The 22,020-nt window shown below is 53.8% G+C and overlaps 1 protein-coding gene across 1 annotated transcript in view; it reads right to left on the bottom strand.

The window, feature by feature from the left end:
- Nucleotides 1-22,020, bottom strand: part of LOC122381085 (nuclear hormone receptor FTZ-F1 beta-like) — a 48,822-nt gene that overhangs the window by 21,707 nt on the left and 5,095 nt on the right. The window contains exons 2-3 of the mRNA XM_043364859.1: nucleotides 17,927-18,336; nucleotides 9,850-9,953 (exon numbers count right to left, since the gene is read on the bottom strand). Coding sequence (XP_043220794.1) covers nucleotides 9,850-9,953; nucleotides 17,927-18,029 — 207 coding nt within the window. The 5' untranslated portion in view covers nucleotides 18,030-18,336. The remainder of the gene's footprint in view (nucleotides 1-9,849; nucleotides 9,954-17,926; nucleotides 18,337-22,020) is intronic.

Below are 22,020 nucleotides of genomic sequence, written 5' to 3' on the forward strand. Positions count from 1 at the left end.
TGACCGAAAAGGGTCATGTTGCATATCAGTCGATCCGTATCGTCGAGCTGAACACATCTGACGTGTTTTCACCGCTCTAGCACGTCTCTATCAAAAGTTATAGCCAAAAAACTGCTGGCGACCGTTCATGACCTGAGATGACCTCAGGGGCACACAGAGGGGTCACAGGTGCATTTTTCCTATTCAGTGTGTCATGTTTACCTATGAACCGATGTTTGAGAGCGTTTTGAACGATATTCGTCCAAAAGAGGCGCATTTCAATTTTCTCCCATTGACTTATAATGGAGAGGTCGCAAAATTGACCTGACCTTAGGTCACAGATATCAAAAATCCGAGATATACATTTTATACATACTGTTACTCATATCAATCGCTGAAAGTTTCAAAGTGATCGTTCAGTTGGTGTAGCTATAGCGAGCCTTTGAACTTTTTCTGAGGTAAGGTCACTTGACGTGACCTGGTGACCTGACCTTGAACGGCCTAGGTCTGAAATTTTCACAACATGTGCGGAAATGATGTAGGAACACGTGTACCAAAAACGGCGGCGCTGCGCGCCGCCATTTTTGAGATATTCGCGAAAAACCTGAGGGGGGGCGTAAAAACGCCCCCCCAGCACGGCGCGGGATAATACGATAAGGAGGGCGCTGACAGGTCAGGAGGGCGCCGGCAAGTGTGGAGGGCGCAGAAAGATCAGGAGGATGCTGTGTGGTAAGGACCATGAAGGCGCCGACTGGTCAGCCCAGAGGGCGCCGAATGTGAAAAGGGCGCCGGCAGGCCATAAGAGCGCTGAATGGCGAGAAGGGCGCCGACAGATCAGAAGGGCGCCGAACAGACAGAAGGGCGCTGAAGATGATGCCAGGGTGCTAGATGGTCAGGAAATTGGAGGTGGATGTCTGGCAGTTCAGGATTGTGGGTGCATCTTCACCCACAAAGAGATATAAAATTGTAAACCTGGGCGCCAGTGCCGCATGGTGTACCGCAATGGCTAACCGTCGAGGGCGCCTAGAGTGCTGGACATTAGAAAGGCGCCTTCGGCGCCCCGAAATGATCGTGGAAGGCGCCATCCAGTGAGGGCGCCTACTAGATTTTGGGGGGGGGGGCTAAAGCCCAGTGTGCCCCCCCCTTGGCTGCGCCCCTGTTTAGAGCGTTTTACTGTTGTGTTTTCTATCAAGATAAGGTCGATGAGATTGTTGCCTGTGCCCGCGTTATGTACCTACCTACTGTGTGCGCCTGCGGCCGTCTGATCCTTGCGGGGCGGACGACCATTGACGTCATTTCGTCAGCTGAGCAAATGTAAACAAACCTACTGACGAGTTAACCCCCTAATATACGGCCTTGGATGATAAACCGATTAATGAATATTGTCCTGGGCCCTGGCCCCTGTCTCACGGCCCGACGCTGCGCGCGCTGGGAGCTAAGGCATACCCCTGACGTCACTCGAATGACGTAGCGAGCGATCTGTTAGCTTATGATGAATCGCGTTTGGAACAGAGGTCCTAAGGAACCAAGTACAAAGAGAACAGGTTTGAGTGCGAATGCTGCTAGCGTGCTGGCGGAGCGGCGCGCTAGCGTTTTGCGATGACGTCATAGCTTAGCGTCAGAGTGAAGTTTGTTGATATTGCCATGGAAACCCAACGCGCCGACGCGCGCAGCGCACTCAGCGATCTGCTGTGAAACACCACCCTGGAGCCAAGGTCACTGGAGTAATTGGGAGACATTTTCACTGAAGTTCCTCTACGTCATTAACGCCTTTGGTTTCACACTCGAACGCCGTCAACAGCCACAGTATCTATAATAGGGCAAAGTTTCCCGAGTATTTCATGATAGTAACTACAGAATGCATATGGACCAGAGACATGCGATCAGCAGCTCATGACTATGACATTCGGTTGAAATAAATCAACCACCAATGAAGTCATAGCCTACGATTAGGCAGCCCAATTCAAAGAAGATATGGAGCCGTAGATTTGTGGACGGCTCCGGCTCCGGTTGAGTACCTAGGCTCATATTGAGCTTCGGACGCCACAAGCCATTTGCTACTTCTTCCCCACTTTCTTACCCCCCCCCCCTTCCTCCCTGATTCCGCCACTGGCGGTTTCTGTCGCCTGCCGGCGCAGATGGAATGGGTGCGCTCGGACGGCTCAGTCGACTGTTGTTGTAAAGCGCAATTTGTTAAAATATGTGCAATTCTAACGCCGAATGAATTCGAAAAAGTGTCGAATGCCAAATCGTCTCCTGACTACAATGTTTGATGGATTGGCAATATCGTTGGTACCGAAGCATTATGAAACATTTATCTCGCTTTATTGAAGAGAGCAGGTTAAACTGAGCACGTTTATTGTCTTTAATTGCGTACAACTCTCGGTTCGATATAAGCGCACTCTGTCTATTGAAAGCGCACCTCTAGGTCACGTGACTGGGGTGTGTCACGTGATTGCGCTTAAAACCGAAATCGGCGTCACATGAGTGTCACCGCTGGGACCGGGAACGGGGCTTCACCAGCCGCGGCCGTCTGCAGTGGCGGTGACCGGCCGGCCGACGGCGGGCGCTCGGTGGCCCCAGCGCCTACCGCCGGGGCCTTGAATGGAGCTGTCGGCGGTGCACGGTGCACGGTGCACGGTGCACGCTATCCGGCCGGCCAGGTACCGCGGCCGGCCAGAGCTCGGCTCAGCGCGGCGGCCCGCCGGCCGGCTGTGACTTTGGACACGGCCCCGGAGGCCGCGCAGCCTTGCACAAGGCTTCGGCTTTGCGCCGACAGGGCCAGCAGGAAACACAGACATCGGTCGGCCGCCGATTGCATTGTCAAAGGCTGAGCGGGGTCACCTCGGCATGCTTGGGTACGTCGGGGTGCGGGCGGCTTACACCGTATTCCCTCTCAAGACGACCGAGTTTTCCATGATCAGGAGGAGTTAATTTAAGATGCGGCTCGGATCACCTGACCACGGATGTGTCAGGTGTTCGATCAGTGGCGGATCCAGGGGGGGCAAAATGGGCATTTGCCCCCCCCCCCAAACGGCATGATTTTAACATTACGCCTATGGACGATGCATGGAAAGAATCGATAAATTTTTATGGTTTGCCCCCCCCCCCAAACCTCTGAGCTGGATCCGCCTCTGTGTTCGATCCCACGCGTCAGTCATCTAAGGCTCTAAATGCTGAGCGTCGCTGCTCATTGGAATTCAGAGAGCTGCCAGCTATGATAAGGGTTGGCATATCACTATATATGACGCATGCATGACTTAGCCTTGTTCACCAATGAACCATATAGCCACGATCATTCCGTTTCCCGTAACCCTCCATGACCTTTCTCTGTTCAACGGATGACAGCCCTTCCAGAGCTCTCATATTTCCTTCACCTGACACACCTTTAGTCATTACCGGGTCTCACCTGACGAGTCACACGACGCCTCCCACCTGAGACCGACTCGACAGTGACCTTTCGGAGCCCACAGGCCGCCGGTGACGGCCCCGTCCGCTAAGTAGGCCGCAGTGAACCCGTCCCGACGGGGCCGCCGCGCGGCGACCGACCGGATGCCAGTGAGGCTGACCGACCGGCCGAGCCGGCCCCGGGCCGACCTCAGCGGAAAAAAACCGCCGCATGGACACCGCCGGCTCGCCACACGCGGTGACGACAGAACAGGGTCGGTCACACCGAGCTGGAGTGAGCCGCGGTACAGACTCGGGACGAGTCAGGGGAGAGCGGAGAGCTGACTGCAGGCTGAACCGGGATTGGTGGTTTATCATAGGTAGAGTCAAGGTTGGGCTCGACATGGCAGAGTGAATGAGGACTTTATTGGAATCAAGCTGAATTCAGCGGAAATGTATGGCCAGGTAGGCCATTCAAATTACGACCCACATATTCATCTGTCCGGGATGTAGCTCGTCCTCCACAATTAGCCCGGGTGTGGGCGGAGGATCCGGTTAGACGTCAGCCCCCCCCCCGGTCCCCTCCCGGGGTGGAGGTCGGGTCGAAGGTCGCCCAAGGCTGCCGTCTGTGCTGGCGCGTCCGGTGACGGTCCCCGGGGGAGGGGGAGGGGTAGAGAGGGGGTAGTTCCCGGTACGTGTCAGCAGCTGGGATGATTGTGGGGTCCGGGAGCTGAGGGTGATGTTAGCCCGCGCCTGCTGAGCTGGCGAGGTGTCAGGTGATGAGCTAGGCCATCGGTAATGAGGCATCAACCGTTCGGCTGACAAAGATTTGTTGGAACATATTTCGGATCCATCGAGCATGCTGGAGCCAAACGTTGGCTGTTTTTAAAATATTATTTTAAATTCAGAAAACGCAGCAAACACAAACGTCGGCTCAACAATCCAAACACTGACAAATAACCCGATCATTTACGACTTTATCAGAAACATTGTGAGCGCACGGGTTTAGTTAAAATACCAAACCGTAAACAGATGCGCTTATCAGTTTCCAGCAAGCGCCGTGTCTAAGCAGATCGATGGCCACATTCCCGATTTGTAACGGACCCGGATGATGTGAACGCCGCCGGCCGGCACGCCAGTTTATTTTCAGAAAATGACGTCAGAAAATCCAGGGTCGGTGCAGTGAGACGGTCGGCAGCTGAGATTCTTCACATTCTAAGGCGCGCTGGACACCCGGAGATTGAGCAGTTTGGTTTCGTGAGTTGAATTGTTGTCGGGGATGTAAATAAGATCTCATATCGTTCACATTGGAATGTCGGGGAATCCTACCAAGTACCAGAATAGGACACAGTCAGTTCGAAAAACAAGAATGCTTCAAAGAAGGACTGAAAGTCGTGTCAAAAGTATTGATTGGCCACTCACTAATGCCCATATTTTCTAAGCGAGGCGACTGAGGCGAGACAGGAAACCAGTCCGTCAGGGTAAATGGCAATCCCAAAAAGAAACTATGTAAACTGTGCGCAACTGTGGAAACTTAGCAGGCCTGTCCATTCTGTACATCGCAATTTTTCCGTGAGCGTCGCAGTTGGCCAAATATGGTTTTAAAGTTTATCTACGCGATAATAATCGCCTCGGAATGTCGCCGCAGTGTTTTGTCCAAATATGCTGACGGACATGTCGTTGTATTTTCACCGTGCTCGCCTCAGTGAGTACTTGCTCAGACTGTGTCGCAGCCGAGTAGGTACCGATATACCTACTTCTGTAAAGGTAGATTTTACGGTCATTATAACCTATACATTCCGACTCCGTTCTGAAACTCAGCAAAACATTATGAAAGGCGAAAAGCTAAAAATGCGTTTTAATTATTTATGGATCTTATAAAACTTTACGGCGAATGGATGCAATGCCATCAACACTATCCTGCAGCAGCGATACAAAAACGCATGATGTGCGTTCGATAGATTTAGCGTCAACGTCACACCGGTAATTTGTACACAATGTAACGGTCACAAATTAAGTCACATATCCGGTAAATGTAATCATATCTTGACAACATCGCTGTCAATATTGGGAACGTTAGTATTTGACTCATGCTCCCCGGTGTAGGAAACGGGACAATTCCTGCAGCGGAGCACTGGCGAAACCCGGTGACGGCAGCGGTATAGATCCTGGTGTGCAGCCGGCGGCAGCCGCGCGGCCAGCGGCGGACGCCACCGCGGAAAATCCACCCGAAACGCCCGGTAATCATACATAAACGATTTAAAACACACCATTAATGGCGTAATAAACAAAACAGACCACCAATAATCGTCCAAAAGCCTCAATGAGGACACCCAAGACACGACAAAGCGAGAAAGATACATGGGCCGATTTCACGGCTCCTTTGGCTGAGAAGCAGCCATCAGTTAATCAAACAAACTAGCCACGAGTGGCGGACGCGCCTGACGTCACAGCTGCGATAAATATGACGTACAGACAGCGACGGTGACACTTTGTGTCGTTGCAACAAACAAGCTCAGGGGCAGCCACGTATCGCTATGATGAGTAATGAAGGCGTGCTCAATGTACAGATCGGCGCAGAGCCTTGCGGTCCATGACAGACTGCGCTCAATTCACGAGTCATCACGCATTGGCACTCCCGAAACAAACATTCAAAATAAAAGCTTTGAAGACGAAAGTGACATTCAGTTTACTTCGAGTGTCTTTTATTCTGCTGATTATAATGGCAATGCATAACAATTGTCAATTTCGCACAAAACAAATCGATCCAGAATCGTCCCTCCATCTATCTACCAGTCGGACGCCGCGAAACACAGTTTTCGTTCCTAGATGGCACTAGTGTCGAACGCCTGAAGTTATACTGTACCGCCGAACACTGAACTTCAACTGCGGAGTACGGGAGCGAAGCGACGTGATACAGGGACTCCGATTATCAATGGCGACGGATGTACAATGGTTGGTTGCGGAAAGACCATGCGTTAGCTCAATCAAAATTGTTTCGGCGTGTAATACGGGGTTGTTCTATGTAAAGTCATAATATTCCGAGTTTCCGGATGACGAGTGGGTGGTAGCGACAAGAAACGCCGGGTAACAATGGGCGCTTGGTTACATATAGTAGCAAGACGTGCTTTCTGACGCATTTCCAGACTGGAGGAGCAGTACGATGGTGGCTACGGTACTATCCAGCATACAAGATTTCCCACAGGACTGCGAAATGCAATGCAGAAAAATACGCAGATGCTCCAAATCCATACCTCCCACAGAGCAAAAAACGCACGAGCTCGACCTAGCGTAACGACACTTACGGTCACATGCACCGAACGGCAAAACACTTCAGTGGACCTCCTCTGTCGGCTCCCTCGATCACTCAGTGCTACCGCTATCGTGACCATTGTCCGCGCACAAGGGAGGGTACGCTCGTACTTTACTCCAGCCACCGGTTCACGCCACCCAACGTCCTAAGTAGGCACTCACGCCCCGCACTTACAAATGCTTTGTCTGTAAAAGGTATCATTTAATTCACGCTCAACAGTAGCGAACCCATTAAACGTATAAATTCCGCATTCGCCCAGAAGCACTCTAAAAGTTGGAATAAATGCTAATTGGAGTGCGGACAAGTCCGATGTTCCTGTCGTTTTCAGTTCACCGTTTGACGGGTTTAGACTTCACGGTTCGTTCCGCCAGTCAGCCACCAGCTCATCTCCGTGTGTTCCCAGTTCCCACCCCACCCCAGCCGGGCGGCGGGCGGTGTTTCCTCATGGCCTCTGACTAATGGTCGGACGGCGAGCGGTCACAACACGTCCCGCTCCGGCGCCGTCACCACCGTCACACCAGCGCTGTCACCAGTCACCACAGCTTCGTCACCAGTCACCACTCCCAGTCAACGGAGGTGTCACCAGCCACGGCTGATAAATGACCTGCCGCGACCTCTGTCCCCTGTGCATGAAAAGCACGACCCGCAGGATGGCCCACGAAGCAGAAGGGGACTTTGAGAGAGAGGGAGAGAGAGAGAGAGAGAGAGAGAGAGAGAGAGAGAGAGAGAGAGAGAGAGAGAGAGAAAAGAAAGAGGGAGGAAGAGATAGAGCGAGACAAATGAAGAGAGGAGCAATCAGCCAAGAGACACTGAGAGAGCAGAGAAAACCAAGGAGAAAACAACCAAAATAACGCATCAGTAGATAGATACACGAAACAACGACTCACCATGCCGAGCGTTCTGACAATCCAGAAGAACACTGCCGGGGACCAACCGAACCAACGAGTGACAGAGGGACACAGAGAGGTGTGCGGGGAGAGCGGGCGGAGCGAGCGGCGTCAGAGGAGTAGCGCGCGCGCCGGGATCGTCGACCCGTCGACCACGTGGTCGCCGCCACCGACGCTGCCTCGTCGGCGGCTGTTCGATTGTTCAGCCGGGTTCCTGCGAGCTTGCGCAACCCAGCGACCGCTCTCCGACGGGGGCGGGGGGAGGGGTGGGGCGGGGACACCGGCAAGGTCAGACACACGCCCGCCAAGGTCAGTCACGTGACCGGGCGCGCTGGGCCGTCCAGCGCGGCGGCCGGCTCGGCGTGGAGCCGCGCCCGGCGCAGCGGCGCGGTGCAACAGCACGCAATGTGGCTGAAAGAGGCGGTGCGCGTTTGGACAGCACCAGCCGCAATACTGACAGCCTACCATCGCGCTGTGGACCCACAGAGCTCGCAAGTTCTAAACTGCAGCGTTGAAATAATGCTCAAAAGTCAAAACATAACACTGCTTATGCTGTTAGCAATAATCATGACGGCGATTTTGACGTTGACGGTGGTCGGTGGTCGGTGGACACTGAACGGTGGTCGGTGGGCGGTAGTCGGTGGGCGGTTGGCGAAGGGCTGTGGCGGTGGGCGGTGGACGGTGGACGGTGGACGGTGGACGGTGGTCGGTGGTCGGTGGTCGGTGGTCGGTGGACACTGGACGGTGGTCGGTGGTCGGTGGACGGTGGACGGTGGTCGGTGGTCGGCATGGATGGTGGACGGTGGTCGGTGGGCGGTGGACGGTGGACGGTGGGCGGTGGACGGTGGATGGTGGACGGTGGGCGGTGAGCGGTTGGCGAAGGGCTGTGACGGTGGGCGGTGGCGGTGAGGCCTCGTGTGGCGCCCGTTCCACCGTTCGTCACGGCCCGGCCACCAGTCACGGAGGCAGACCCCGAACCGTTCACGGCTGTGCCCCGGCCAGCCAAGCGAGCCATACCCGCCAGAGTGAGCTATCATATAAGGCCAACGCACCGAACCGCACCCGGTAAAGCCAGCTATCATATAAGGCCAACGTTCCGAGTCAGCTCACTTTGCGGCTTCAGAATCCACACCAGTGCAAATAAAATAAAAAAGACGAGCGGAGGCGTTTTACCGATCCTAATGCGCTTAGTGGTTAAAACATCACTAAAACCGAAACTCAGTAGTGTCGATGGAAGAAAGTGCTGGGTCTATCGAGAAATATTAAAGGGACCCTCCCACCTTCAAAAAAGTTTATGAATTGGCATGAAAGTGATGTCGCTCGGTTCAGAAAGAGCGAAAACGAATATCTACCAAATTTCACCGAAAAATATTCACCGGTTTCCAAGATATTAGACTTTTACTTTTGTTTACTTTTTTGGGATCTCCGCTGTTTCTAGCGACTTTATTTTAGAAAAGCGGCGTTTGCGGCAAATGTTGCGCGCAAATAGCATATACCACCGCGTGCTACAAAACGTTTTAGTCAAACATTTAAAAATCGTTAGATATTTGCGCTGACGTCACACATTCAGAGGGGTATTCCTAAGCATTAGCCCCTCTGAATCAAAATGCTGCAATTTTGAAATTCAATATTTCCGATTTAAGGCATTTCTCGATGTTGTGAGTGCCGAAACCGGTAATTGTGAGCCAGGGACCCCATTTTGGCTATCTCAACTCAAATCTAGGAGGGTCCCTTTAATAGCGTGCGGTAACGCCTCCCCAGATTACAAACATCTACTATGGTTCTCGCCAAACCACGTGCTGCAGACGCCTGCGCACCCAACAAATATGGTCACCGGCCAAGGCCGAATATGGGGTGTCTATTACCAAAAATGTGCCGTCCAATGGCGTTCCAGCAGCGCCGAAGCTGGTTTGGAAGCAATGCTGCAAGCCACGAGGCATTTTTGTGGAGGACCGGTCGCGGGAGCAGCCGGCACTGGTAGCACAGTGACTGACAGGGCCTTGTGATTGTGAGATCGACTGACTCATCGACAGAGCTCCTTCACAGCCACCTCGAGACATCCGTGACGTTCCCTGAGCGCGTGCACAAGGCGTAACAGGCTCCAATGTTATGAAGCAGTCTTTAAATCAGAGTAAAAAGCACTATGCGAAACAGGACGAGTTCCGATTTCGACCGGTCTCTGGACGGCGCTGACTCCGTCCTTTCACCAGCATGTAAGTCAGTCTGACGAGTCAGTCTCATCAGTGCAGTCAGTGAGTCAGTCTGAGGACCCACTCTACTCACCAGTCTGTGGGTCTGGTTGATGGCAGCCTCCAGCTGGGCGTTCGCCAAGTCCGGCTGCCACATGGGCCGGTTCAACACAGCAGCTCCCAGGGGCCAGCCCATGGCTGAAACGAAACACACCACCACGTTAGACAGAAGTCAGAGCGAAATACAGACAAACTGTGCACTGAGATACAGCCGCAGGCCCGCAGCTGCTGAAACTTTCACCGAGCTGGTGAAATAGCACATGCCAATCCTGAGAGCAACATTTTTTTCATGAATCACTGGCTTATTATCAGTAGGTAGATATTTATGTTCATAAAATTCGTGACCAAACCCAATCCCTTTTCACAGAAACTGCTTGGGTTATAGAGAATGGAAAAGGATGGCGTGATCCTTAGAAGCTTCCTAGTTATAAAATGAACACTGCACGCTCCAATTAAGTGTAGCTAGATTCTATCATTTGTATCTCGCGTCGTGAGGCGACGGCATGGGAAGCTTCTTTCGAGTAGACTAATGCACTAGTTCTGTCGTCAGGACTTAAGATAATTTTGGTAAGCCCGCAGACACGTGAAACACAAGTCCAAGGGAAACAGCTTCAGCGGACGTGATCTCAACAACAGACACTTAAAACGGTTAAGTTCGTGACAACCTACGAGCCGGATTCAGACCGTCTAAAAACGAACAGACGAGAATAGCGAAGTGCTAAGTGTGACGCGAAACAAGCAATTTGGCAACATCACAGCGCTTATGAAGAAACAAAAAATGCAAGCATACTCGTAAGAAGATCTGGACACTAACTATGTCACCATGTTGCAGCCCGGTGAGAAAAGCAGCACCACCAGCCCTGAGCTGCTGTCCGCGGTCGAGACATTACGGTACTCGGTTTTCCATATATCTGTTTTAAGCCATGATTACTCTTGCAACGTCCTTGGCTGACCGATGTTTTCACGATATTCACAAGGCCGAATGGCAAATTAAAGCGCCACGTCCGGGCTGGCCGAGAAATGGGTGCAGAGAGCAATCCATACGCGACCCAATTCCCATGTCAGCTCTGGCTGTCTCAGCCTCGCCTACCCCTCATCATGAAAGCCACTGCATAGATGTATAGAATGACGTAACCCAGCTCCGGTGCTTCCGTCTCAACTGGGTTCAGCGCCCGTCATCTGAGTCGTGTCTGTGAATAGCTGAGCAGGCTCCTCATGTACTGCGGCCCCAAATGGACATGACTTCATTCAGCAGAGCAATGAAGACCCCGCAGTAGGTATATTCCGAGTTTAAACGATACAGTGCGGGGCCGCACAGCCGTACAGGTACGGAGGGCATTGGCTCGACTCTATCGGTCTATAGAGGCCCTCTATGTAGGTAATGCAAGTGGAGCCGTGGACAGAGGTCTCAGGTCTGCACGGAAGCCCTCAAGGGCCGCGCTTGACGACAAGCTAGCATGCCTGGGTTGGACCCAGGCTCTTTAGAACTCTTTAGTGCCCTGGGTTGGACCAGTCGTCCAGATGGAATAAGCAGAAGCAGATATTTCTTTCTTGCCATAATCTCATGAAATTCACCGGCGTTCCACGGCCACCTGAACAATAACTTCTGCTTTGCAATGGTCAAGCGACGCAAATCTACCTATTCAAATCACTCAAACCAAACTAACAAAATTGAATCGGTCAGCTACAGAACACACGGGCGATGGGTATTACATGAACAGCGACAAGGTCAGTTTGGCCATTAGCGCATCCGCCTGGGATAATTTGCGGCAGAGTTCACTGTTCGCTGGCCACTAATAATAGGGCCAGGTGTCGGTCGAAGCGCCGCCAGTCGCCGCCGCCGCCGAGACATCGAGACAGCCGCCAATGCGGTGGGTATATAGTGGGGAGTGGGCTCGGTTTTAGGACAGAAGTAAGCGGTGACTGATGGATTGTCCTGTGTGGGTATGTTGTCCAGTACATATATGTGCATGAGAAAGAAAGAGGAAAGAAGATAATCAGGCGATGGTAGATACCTAATGGTGGTATGACTCACAAATACCTATTCATATAGAAACTGTCACGTTCAGTCAGAGAAGTCACTTTACAGCGTGGGGATAAACCCGTTTATAAACGTCTTAAAAAGTTAATGACCAAAAGACATCTACATTTATTTCAGCGACTGCAGGCAGCAGACTAGAGCGATTACGAAAAGGCTGCCTCACCATGACAAGCACCGGTCCACTAGACACGTCATTGTCTCCGACTTAAACGGCACTTTGTTTTTCTACTTCTGGGAACCACCTTGACACAAGTCAACAGCACGCACCGAAAAATGTATCCACTCCCCCCCCCCCCCTCCCACACTTGGGTAAAGGGAGTGCCGCTCGACATTGGTCTAGAATGCGGGCGAGTCCGGCCGGCCGGCCTGGTCCCAGGAACGGCTTAATCACGCTCAGCCGGTCAGAGGAAGACGGCTCACGGCGCCTTCAGGTCGACCGAATGCCTCTCAGCAAGCAAAGATAGCGCCCATGTGAAATAGGGCTGTTAAAACAATGCTCAAAAGACTCTTTGTGATAGCGAAATGTCCAAGGTTATCGGCAAGTGTTTACGCAATACCTACGCAACGAACAAAACGTCCGACATCAGAGAGATGTCACGTGTTGGCGGAACCGATCTTGCCCGCATTGGTACCTACCTATAAAACGGATCATCCGTCACAATACCCAGTTGAATGATTGATAATTGAAACTTAAGCAGCCAATGGTAATTCGAACAACCTGAAAAAAGCTAGCAAGCCAAGCTATCCCAATCTTATTCGCAGGTGACCGATACCGCTGTAGGCGTTCACCTTCGTCCTTTCGCCTCCACCTCGGGCTTAGAGTCTCGCTCGGAACGGTAAACACAGAAAGGATGGATTCCTGAGGTGTTTACCTCCAACGAAGCAGGCACGTCTGGAATTCGTTGTGCGGCTCTGGGTCATCTTCGTAACGGTTCCCCGCTTCCACAGCAAACATACACAGACGAAAAGCCCCGCTAGGGGCGGACTATATGTGAATAAACTATCCGCAGCACACGACAGATATAATACATTGACACATTTTTAACAAAACAAAAGTCCAGATTCAGAACCTTGGTTAAAAGGAGCAAGAAGCAGCAGGAAGACGTCTAATTTCTAAAATGATGCAAGAAAAAATGTTTGGTACGTATAGATCTTCACTGTTTTTGGCTATTGCGTACTTTTAGATGCATTTCATCCCGAGATATCAATGCAAGCTCCCCTGTCAATTGCTTATGTTTGCGTTGACCACATTTGGTATATGGAAAGCCTTTCCGCAACCGTAACAGAAAGGCAACTGCATGCCTTTCTGTCATTTCGTGAGTTTTGAGGGAACGGAAAACATATTGAACCTATTAGCAACCAGCAAATTAAATGTGCTGTTGCGGCTTACCGCAAATTGTCACTCGTTACTCGCACGTGTTCAAAACGAAAGTCACTCCGGTTGCGTGCCGGCTGCTGCTCTGTGCGTGGGGCATGTAATTAACGTGTCACCGACCGCTTCATACTCGATTACCTACAGACCCACGCCTCCAAAACGCATCGCACACATCTGATAGCCCGTGATGGCCGGCGCCGCAGACAAAGTAGGGCTCGTGAATATTTCAGCAGTCGAAAACAAACAAACGGTTCCCGGCACGTGACCTTTCGGCGCTGTGGCTTCGGCCTTTGGTACACATTGGATGACTCACGGACTGCTGAGCTCCGAGCCTGCCGCGTGGGCGAGCTGCAACAGCTCATCCCAGGGGCGTTGTCGTCGAGTCGCCAGGGGTGGAGTCGGGGAGGGGGGGGGGGGGTGAGGAGCGTGACACGCCACGTGACTGCCCGCCCGCCGATCGGCCGATTTCCGGGGTCGTGTCAGGTCAGACGCGGGGTCAGAGGTCAGAGTACCGGGTAGGCGGGATACCGCTGTGGAGCTCTTGTTCGTCAGGTCGCGATGACATGGCGCTTCACGGGGAGCATTCATTCTGGCCAGGGTTCATAATGTCCAGGGTACGCTATGCCCAGTGTCAAAATGGCCAGTGCCTTGAATGGGCCAGAGTTCATAATGTCCAGGGATTGCATGGTCCAAATGTGGCCAACTGGCTGCAGATAGGGTATATTCAAAGAGGCCAGGGTTCATAATGTCCAGGGCACGATGTGTCCAGTGTTCAAAATGCCCAGGGTTCATAATGTCCAGGGCACGATGTGTCCAGTATTCGAAATGGCCAGGGTTCATAATGTCCAGGGCACGATGTGTCCAGTGTTCAAAATGGCCAGTGCCTTGAATGGGCCAGAGTTCATAATGTCCAGGGATTACATAGTCACTGAAAGTGACGTCATTATGTAAAAAACATGGAATCAGCTCAATGCAAAGCAGTGCAGTGCCGAAGGCAATGCCTTAGGAGAGATTACAGGCAATAGTAAATCAAATATTTTTAGGTTAAGTGGTTATGTATCTGGCTTCAGGCCGAAGTGCAAAGCAGTGCAGTGCCGAAGGCAATGCCTTAGGAGAGATTACAGGCAATAGTAAATCAAATATTTTTAGGTTAAGTGGTTATGTATCTGGCTTCAGGCCGAAGGCCTGAAGCCTGATGCATAACCACTTAACCTAAAAATATTTGATTTACTATTGCTTGCAATCTATTCATGCGAGAAACTATTTCCTTATCCCTGGTAGGCAAACATCATTACCTTAGGTTAGGTTAGGTTAGGTTAAGTTAGGTTAGGTTAGGTTAGGTTAGGTTAGGTTTGGTTGGGTTGGGTTGACTATGTAATCCCTGGACACTATGAACTCTGGCCCATTCAAGGCACTGGCCATTTTGAACACTGGACACATCGTGCCCTGGACATTATGAACCCTGGCCATTTCGAACACTGGACACATCGTGCCCTGGACATTATGAACCCTGGCCATTTTGAACACTGGACACATCGTGCCCTGGACATTATGAACCCTGGCCTCTTTGAATTTACCTATCTGCAGCCAGTTGGCCACTTTTGGACCATGTAATCCCTGGACAATGTGAACACTGGCCAATTCAAGGCACTGGCCAATTCGAGCACTGGACACATTGTGCCCTGGACATTATGAACCCTGGCCTAAATAATACGCACCCGCGCTTCACATGGGAACGAACGCTCCGGTATTCTCAGTTTTTCGTGGTGAAACGGTCAATCCAGGTGCATATTCACATCAGCGGCTGGTAACCGGTGAAGGACATCACGATTTCAGAAAAGTGTGTGAATAAAACCGCTTTTGGAATTCCGGTCAGCCTCAATCCAGCAGTCCATTGTTTCGTTAGCAAACAATCCACAAAAACGAACACAGCTTCATAAACGTTGACACACTTTTGCACATCAACCCTGTTCTGCAAGAACTTTTCCTATGATAAGCGACTTTTAACAAACCCAGCAATTAATACCACACATCAGCAACTGAAATTTATAGCATTTGCAGCTGTTGGTGGCCGATTTTTCGGCCTGCGCCGCGCCGCCGACCGGTCGGCAGTCCGGCAGAGATGGCCGATCCCGCCACTCACGCGATATCGGCCAGGTATGTGCAGGTGCGGCGCTCCATATGACGCAGGCAGGACGCCACCGGGGACCATAAATCGCCCCAAGTGCAGCACGCTGTCGAAATTCATCCGCGGCGGCTCGATGGGCGCTGCCACGGCGGTGTCAGAACTGCGAGCGTGGGCGACCCCGTCCGGTTCCAGCGAACTGAGAACTGCGTCAAGGCTGTCCGCGACTTTGACCTACCATATGGATGGAAACCTTTTGGAGCCAAGGCAAGGGCAGCACCGCCACCTCTCAAAAGCTGCGTTGAATATGTTACATTAACTGAGACAAAATAACAAACATGCCTACTTCAGGTGTTTCCAAGCTCTCATCACCTCGCTCGCCCAAACTCTCGACCCTTTTCGCTCGACTCTTCCGTCCTCGCTCACCCCACCACCCTCCCAGACCGACCAAACGGAGCGAGAAGACGAGCTGGTCACGAACGAGCCGAGGGCCGAGGCATTTCCGGGCCGGTCTGCTCTGGTGTGAAGCTCTCTGGGTTCCAGCGGGGTGTGTCAGCCGCACCGCCGGCGACATGCCTCTCCCGCGGATGTGACCCGACCGCCGCGCCGGTGTAACCGAGTCAAGGTCGGGCCAAGCCCTGTCCGACGACCGGTCAGTCGTCACAGAAAGGTCGAACGGAAGGGTGAACCTTTGAGCGAGAAGGCGAACGTTCGCGAGTACTGATAGATGTGCGGGGCTATCCGAACAGTAGAAGTCCGGCGAAGAGGAGAAAGAGTCGAATGTGAGGCTAAGCGATTGTCTAGCCACCGAGCGAAAGGCAAAGAGCGAGCAGTCGACCTTCCTTCAAAGCGAAAAATCGAAAAACCCGAACGAACGAACAATTGAACGAAAGAGTGAATGAGCAAGTTGTCGAGCAAACCAGCAAACGGTCCAGCAAACATTCGGACAAACTCTCAACTGTCGAACGAACGGTCCAACAACCGGTCGAGGTCTCGACCAGCGGGTCTGAGCCGCCGGCGCGTCCGCTCGCCAGGTTGGGCCATATCCCATGACCCGTGGAATGTGGCCGGCCAGCCGGGGGCGACCGATACCAGCGCGGTGCGGCAGCGGCAGATCGGGTCGTTGCCTAAGCGGGTTCCCAGAAACGATTGCCGAGGCTCGACCGCGATCTTGCTGACCAGACGTGACCGCGGTGGGTTGGTTCCACCCGTCTCGTGTCTCGCATTATCCCGTCTCGTTGGGGATCACTTCATCCCATCCAATCCTCGTATCCTTCAGCACCTTTGTGCAGCTCTCCGGGGCGAGTGACGGGCGGCCCGACCTCCGGGGACCGCTCGACCGAGGAAGGTCGTCGTCACCAGACATGCGAGCGGCTGCTGTATGTCAGCGCGGGCTGACGTGAGCCTTAGACCGCCGCCGCCACCGCCGGCGGCGCATTCCTGTCGATTGCGACATAGCGGCGCGATCATGCAACGGGAGGCATGACCAGCCTTGGCGCGAGCGACGGCGGTGGCGGCAGGGAGGGTGGTGAGCCTGGTGTGGGGTCGGGGCGAGGCTATGGTGTCGGTTGAGGTTGTGATGGTTGTGGTGATGACGGCTGTTCTGACAGTGGGGTCTGTGACAGTGACTGGTGACGGCGGCGGCGGTGGTGACAGCTCCGCGTGACCGTTCAGGTGACTGCCATTTGTCTGTAACGGCTGTGACGGGGGCTGCTGCAGCTGTTACTGAATGCAACGGTCGGTGGAACTGTGCCCGTTGTAACTGCGGCCTCTGTGGCCTCCGTTACGGCTGTGGTGACTGTTCGCTCTGACGGCTGTGACTATCGTGACTGTGGCGACTGTGACTGTGTCGACTGTGGCGACTGTGTCAGCGCCGAAACACCCGGTTCGTCTCAGTGACCACCAAAAGCCGTCACTGGCGATCACGCGACCGGCGTGTGACGTCCAATCTTCACTTTCAGCCCTTCCACGCGATACAAAGAAGGAGGTTCGGTCTGAAAACTGACATGCACAGCCAGACAGGAGTCAGCTGCACAGGGCTCCGGTGTCCCGCCTGGATGAACCGAGAATTAGTGCGGCTGGAGCGGACACTGGACACCTGCGATCCACAGGTGATAGAGCTCGGAGGGACGGCAGTCGGAGGCAGGAGTGACTGGACACCTTTTTAGGTGTGATGTAACGAGCTAACTGCCACGGACCAGAAGCGTGATCGGCCACCGCAGCTCGGCAACAACTGCTGAACGCGAGACACGGCTATCGTGGTAGCTGACTATCAGCAATTAGAGAGGATAAGCCTACTGGTGAAGTGGGAGGTTTCAAGCTAAATATTAAAGTTCACAAACAGATAAAACGTGGCAAATGGTAATCGCTTACGCATCATATTCATCCCAAAAGCATAACTAGTCCCCTCACGCTAACCACTCACCACCCAACGACTCCAACGTAGGATGAGACAACTCCCCGAAGAGTAAATACCTTTTAACACCTCCTACACACGGAATCGCCCCGCCGCCACCCGCCGAAGCACGCTCCTCTGACCCCGTATCGACCCCGTGTCGCCGCCGACTGACCTGGGTTCATGGGCCGGAAGGCGGTCTCGCCGGCGGGCCGGCTGTCGGCCGGCGACTCTGTCTCCATCGCCGACGACGAATCGTTCACATCCATCGCGCTCATCGTTATCACCTCACACACGTCACCTGGCGTCACCTCGGGGCGCGTCACGGCGCGTCACGTCACACACGTCACTGGGCGTCACTGGACGTCACTGGGCGGCGGAGGGCCGCAGCACTGCTCGGCTCACGGGCTCAGGCGCAGTCCGAGGCTCCAGCGGAGGTGGTACGGTCGGGGCGGCAGCGCGGCCGGCGGCGGCGGCGGCGAAGGCACGGAACGGTCGGCCCGGCAGGCCCATCCTCGGAAGGTCACCGGTAGGCGGCGCTGCAGTCGCGGCTACCGAGCGGCGCCTGCCATTGGTGCTGGGAACCTGTCAACAGAAGCGCCGGTTAGTGACTAGGAATGACAGCCGCGCGGACGAGCTGACGAGCCCCTGACGATGGGGTTCTCGGAACTCCACATTCCAGCTGGGCCTCCGGGTACACATTCGTGCATAATCCGCGCCGCATACCTGGCCGACAGTGCACGAGGTCCGAGGCGGCGGCGCAGCTCCGATCTCGCCGTGTCGGGCGAGGGACGTGGCCGAGCGGCTCCGAGTTCGCAGCGCGCGCGGACGATGCTCACAGAAGCCGGTCGGGCCCGACACTGGCGGCCGCTCGGCGGCGGCGGCGGCGGCGGCGGCGGCGGTGCATGGGAGGCCGGCCGGGCCGGTCCGGGCCGGTCCGGCGCCGCGGCCGGCCGGTCGGCGGAACAGCATCGCCGCCCAAGGTCAGGCGCTGGGAGCCGGCCGCTCCGGCGCTCTGCCCGCTCCGGCACTCTGCCCGGGCGTGCACGGCCGAGCGGGCCGGCGGCGGCGGCGGCGGCGGCGGCGGGCGCGGTCGCTCGCCGGTGGCCGGCGGCGGTCCGCGCGCACCTGACGCCGCCGCCGCCGCCGCCGGCGCCCTCAGATGGGCGCGGGCGCCCGAGAGCGGAAAAGGAGTGGGAGCGGCTCACGGAGGATGACCGTCTCAATCACAAGCTCGGCGCCGTGGAATGCCAGCGCCCGTTTTCCCGGAAGTGCCTGTGTGACTGTGTGTCGAGCATCGATTGGTGGCCGGCCCGTCGGACCAGCGCCACAACAGGTGCTACCGCCGCTGGCACCGGCCATACGGGGCCAGGCACCGCTGGCGCAACGTTCCCGCGAACAGCGCATCAGCTATGAGGGAGATAGGACTCGCATGCCTAAATAAGAGGTCGACTGCGGTGAGTCACGGCGGTATGGTGTAGCTCAGGAGCGGACGTGTCTATGTGGGAACCGGCCTGTCGAAACGGCACTTCACGGCGGCCGCCGGCCAATCCGGCGCTAATAGCAACACATACGACGGGAAGGACACACTCCGATCGCTGCGGCGTCGAAGTCGCCGATGCCGTCACCGTCGCCTCCCTTTATGACGGCGGCGACGAGGGTGGTAGGGAAACCTGTGGTGTCGGCCGGGCGCGGACAAGGTCAATCGGCCGCTGTTCCCAGCAGGTGACTGGAAACCGATTGGCTCTAATACTGCTCGTTATAAGGCAGTCGCTCACACGGTTCGCCGTTCGGGTAACGCCGAACGCCAAAACGACGGCTCGAATTGGCCGAAATGGTGAGATAATCCACACCAGATCATCCGGCCATGGGGTGTGCTCGATTACATTTTTTTTCTTATTATAAGACTACAACAGTTCGTGTGGGAAACCCCGCGCTAACGTCTCAGTCAATTTTATTTTCTATTTTAGGCAAAGAATCAGTGATACTCATAGCTAACAGACACCATTAGCACAGTCGACTAGTCTAAAATATCATAGACCGCAATCGAAGACGTCACCGTTCCTTTTATAAAACTGTGACACGAAATGGCCCATGCAATGATGGACCACGCCAAGCAAAAAGCTTCGTTCGGCAACAAGTCAGCTTGTTAACTTAACTGAAGCTCTTCACCAGTGCAGCATGAATTCAATTCTCCGATCTCTCGTGAAAGACCACCCGATAGCGTCGCCCCCGCCTATTTGTGTTTGTTCGATTCATGACCGCCAGCTGTGACAACGCGCTGTAGCGCCGATAAAGTGGCCCTCGTGACTTCCCCAAACAGTCCATGAATCTGCGGCGAAATATACGACGACACGAAGCGATTTCGGCTGGAGCGATGCCAAACCGCCTCAAAGACAGGAGCACGTAACCAATATCAACAAAAACAGCTATAAAATATGTCATATCATTATTTTAACCATTCCCATACTGGGTCCCTAAGATGAGACGAAACGATCCAAAAGCCTGCTGAAATTAAACTAAGGGAAATGGCCTTTTGCTGATACCTTAATTCTAATACCCATCCCAAATAAAATCCTATAGAAAATTACACCAGCGCTTATGGAGGAACCTTATTTTCAAAACGCGCAGGTAGGCAGGTAGGTACTGTGTATGCTGTCGGCTGTATTCAACAGAGGTAGCCTCTCAGTATGCAGGACTTTGTCTAATCACATCTCATTACGAATGCAGGTAGCGTACTTGCAAAATGCATCTCATTTGCAGCCCTAACATTTAGCACGGAAGTGACCTAAACGGCAAATGGAAAACGCAATGAATGGAGATGAGGGTAAATGAATGAAATTAAACATATGGCAGACAGCTCTCAAGTGCCGTGGCCAGGCACTGCTTGCCGTCCGCCCACAAAGGTGCGGCGTACAAACAGACCGCAAACATCCAGTGTGGTCGAATACATTGTCCAGAGTCAACATTATTCATGAGACAAACCCACCCTTCACTGGTGAAGGTGCATGTCGCAAACAACATCCAACTGCAGAATATATACGTTTTCTAGCAAACGACTCGCTGCATTAACTAATATCATCTCTGTTCTCTCCCTTTTTTGAGGCTGGTAAAATCAATCAGCAAATTCACAGCAGATAGTCACACAAACTCCTATACCCACATACAGAGATTCACGAAGAGAACCGCTCCCCCGACGCCTTAACCTCCTTGACTGTCAAATATAACAGTGCTCCATCCTGCGACCTGTTGATTGAAGTGACAGAGCTCGGTCACACGCCATCCTGCTGTAACCCCTGCCGCGACTCAGCAACTCAGCGACTCAGGCAGCGACTCATGTGGCGACTCATCCGCCGGTGACCCTCCTTATCTGGCGGGCCGCTCCCTCCGTACCCCAACTCAGGGCCGTGGGACCGCGGATGGGGCCCCGCCGGGCGGATAAGCCGATTCACCCGCTGGGGGCGATCAGTATATACGTGAACGTTCGGTGACTGTGTCGAAGGAACGGCCTCTTTGTTGGGTGAGACGGTAGCGCTGGCTTGTTCCCGGAATAATTGATTTTGTTACATTCCATTGCAGAATGCACATTCCCAGACGTTTAATGACGCATGGCTAGATAATAAGTTCTCTAAAAAAATGTGATTAAATAGGTACCCGTTATACCCTCTGCTTCTTTTCCGAGACTAGGTATTTAAATTAACCAACATCTGTCTTAAATTTTCGACTCGCTGCTCAGCCTCCCTTCCCTTACTTTAATCCGCCCCTTCCATTCAGCTCTTGTTCTCACGAATTCGCCTCTGGCCGCCGCTGTTAGTCCGGCGCAGTATAACCCCGTTTTCACTGAGCGGGCTGCGCACCCCATCGACACAAGCGAGGTCAGCCAGACTCCCGAGGCTTCACAGGCAGCCGGGTGGTGCGCACTGGCCAACTTTCCAGCCGCCGACCGTGCAGCGAAGCGGTTAACGTGGCAATCGACGCAGAAAGTGGACAAGCTTCAGAGCCGGCAGGCCGACCAACCCTGAACCATCGAACAATCACAAACAAAGCGACCATCTACCCAAACACTGCCAACCGACCACGGTCATCTCAGCTGGGCAACTGATCAACAACTTCTGTCGGACCGGTGACCAAATACCAACAAAGTGATCAATTTCAACCGATCCGGCCACCATGCCGTTTAGCCCCCTTGTCAAACTAACCAACCTTCCTATCCTAACCGACGGGGCCACCGACGGGGACGGCCGACGGACCGCCCGACGTTAGCGACGA

This window comes from Amphibalanus amphitrite, unplaced genomic scaffold (assembly GCF_019059575.1).
Source record: "Amphibalanus amphitrite isolate SeventyFive unplaced genomic scaffold, NRLGWU_Aamphi_draft 000113F_arrow, whole genome shotgun sequence".
Classification (NCBI taxonomy): Eukaryota; Metazoa; Arthropoda; class Thecostraca; order Balanomorpha; family Balanidae; genus Amphibalanus; species Amphibalanus amphitrite.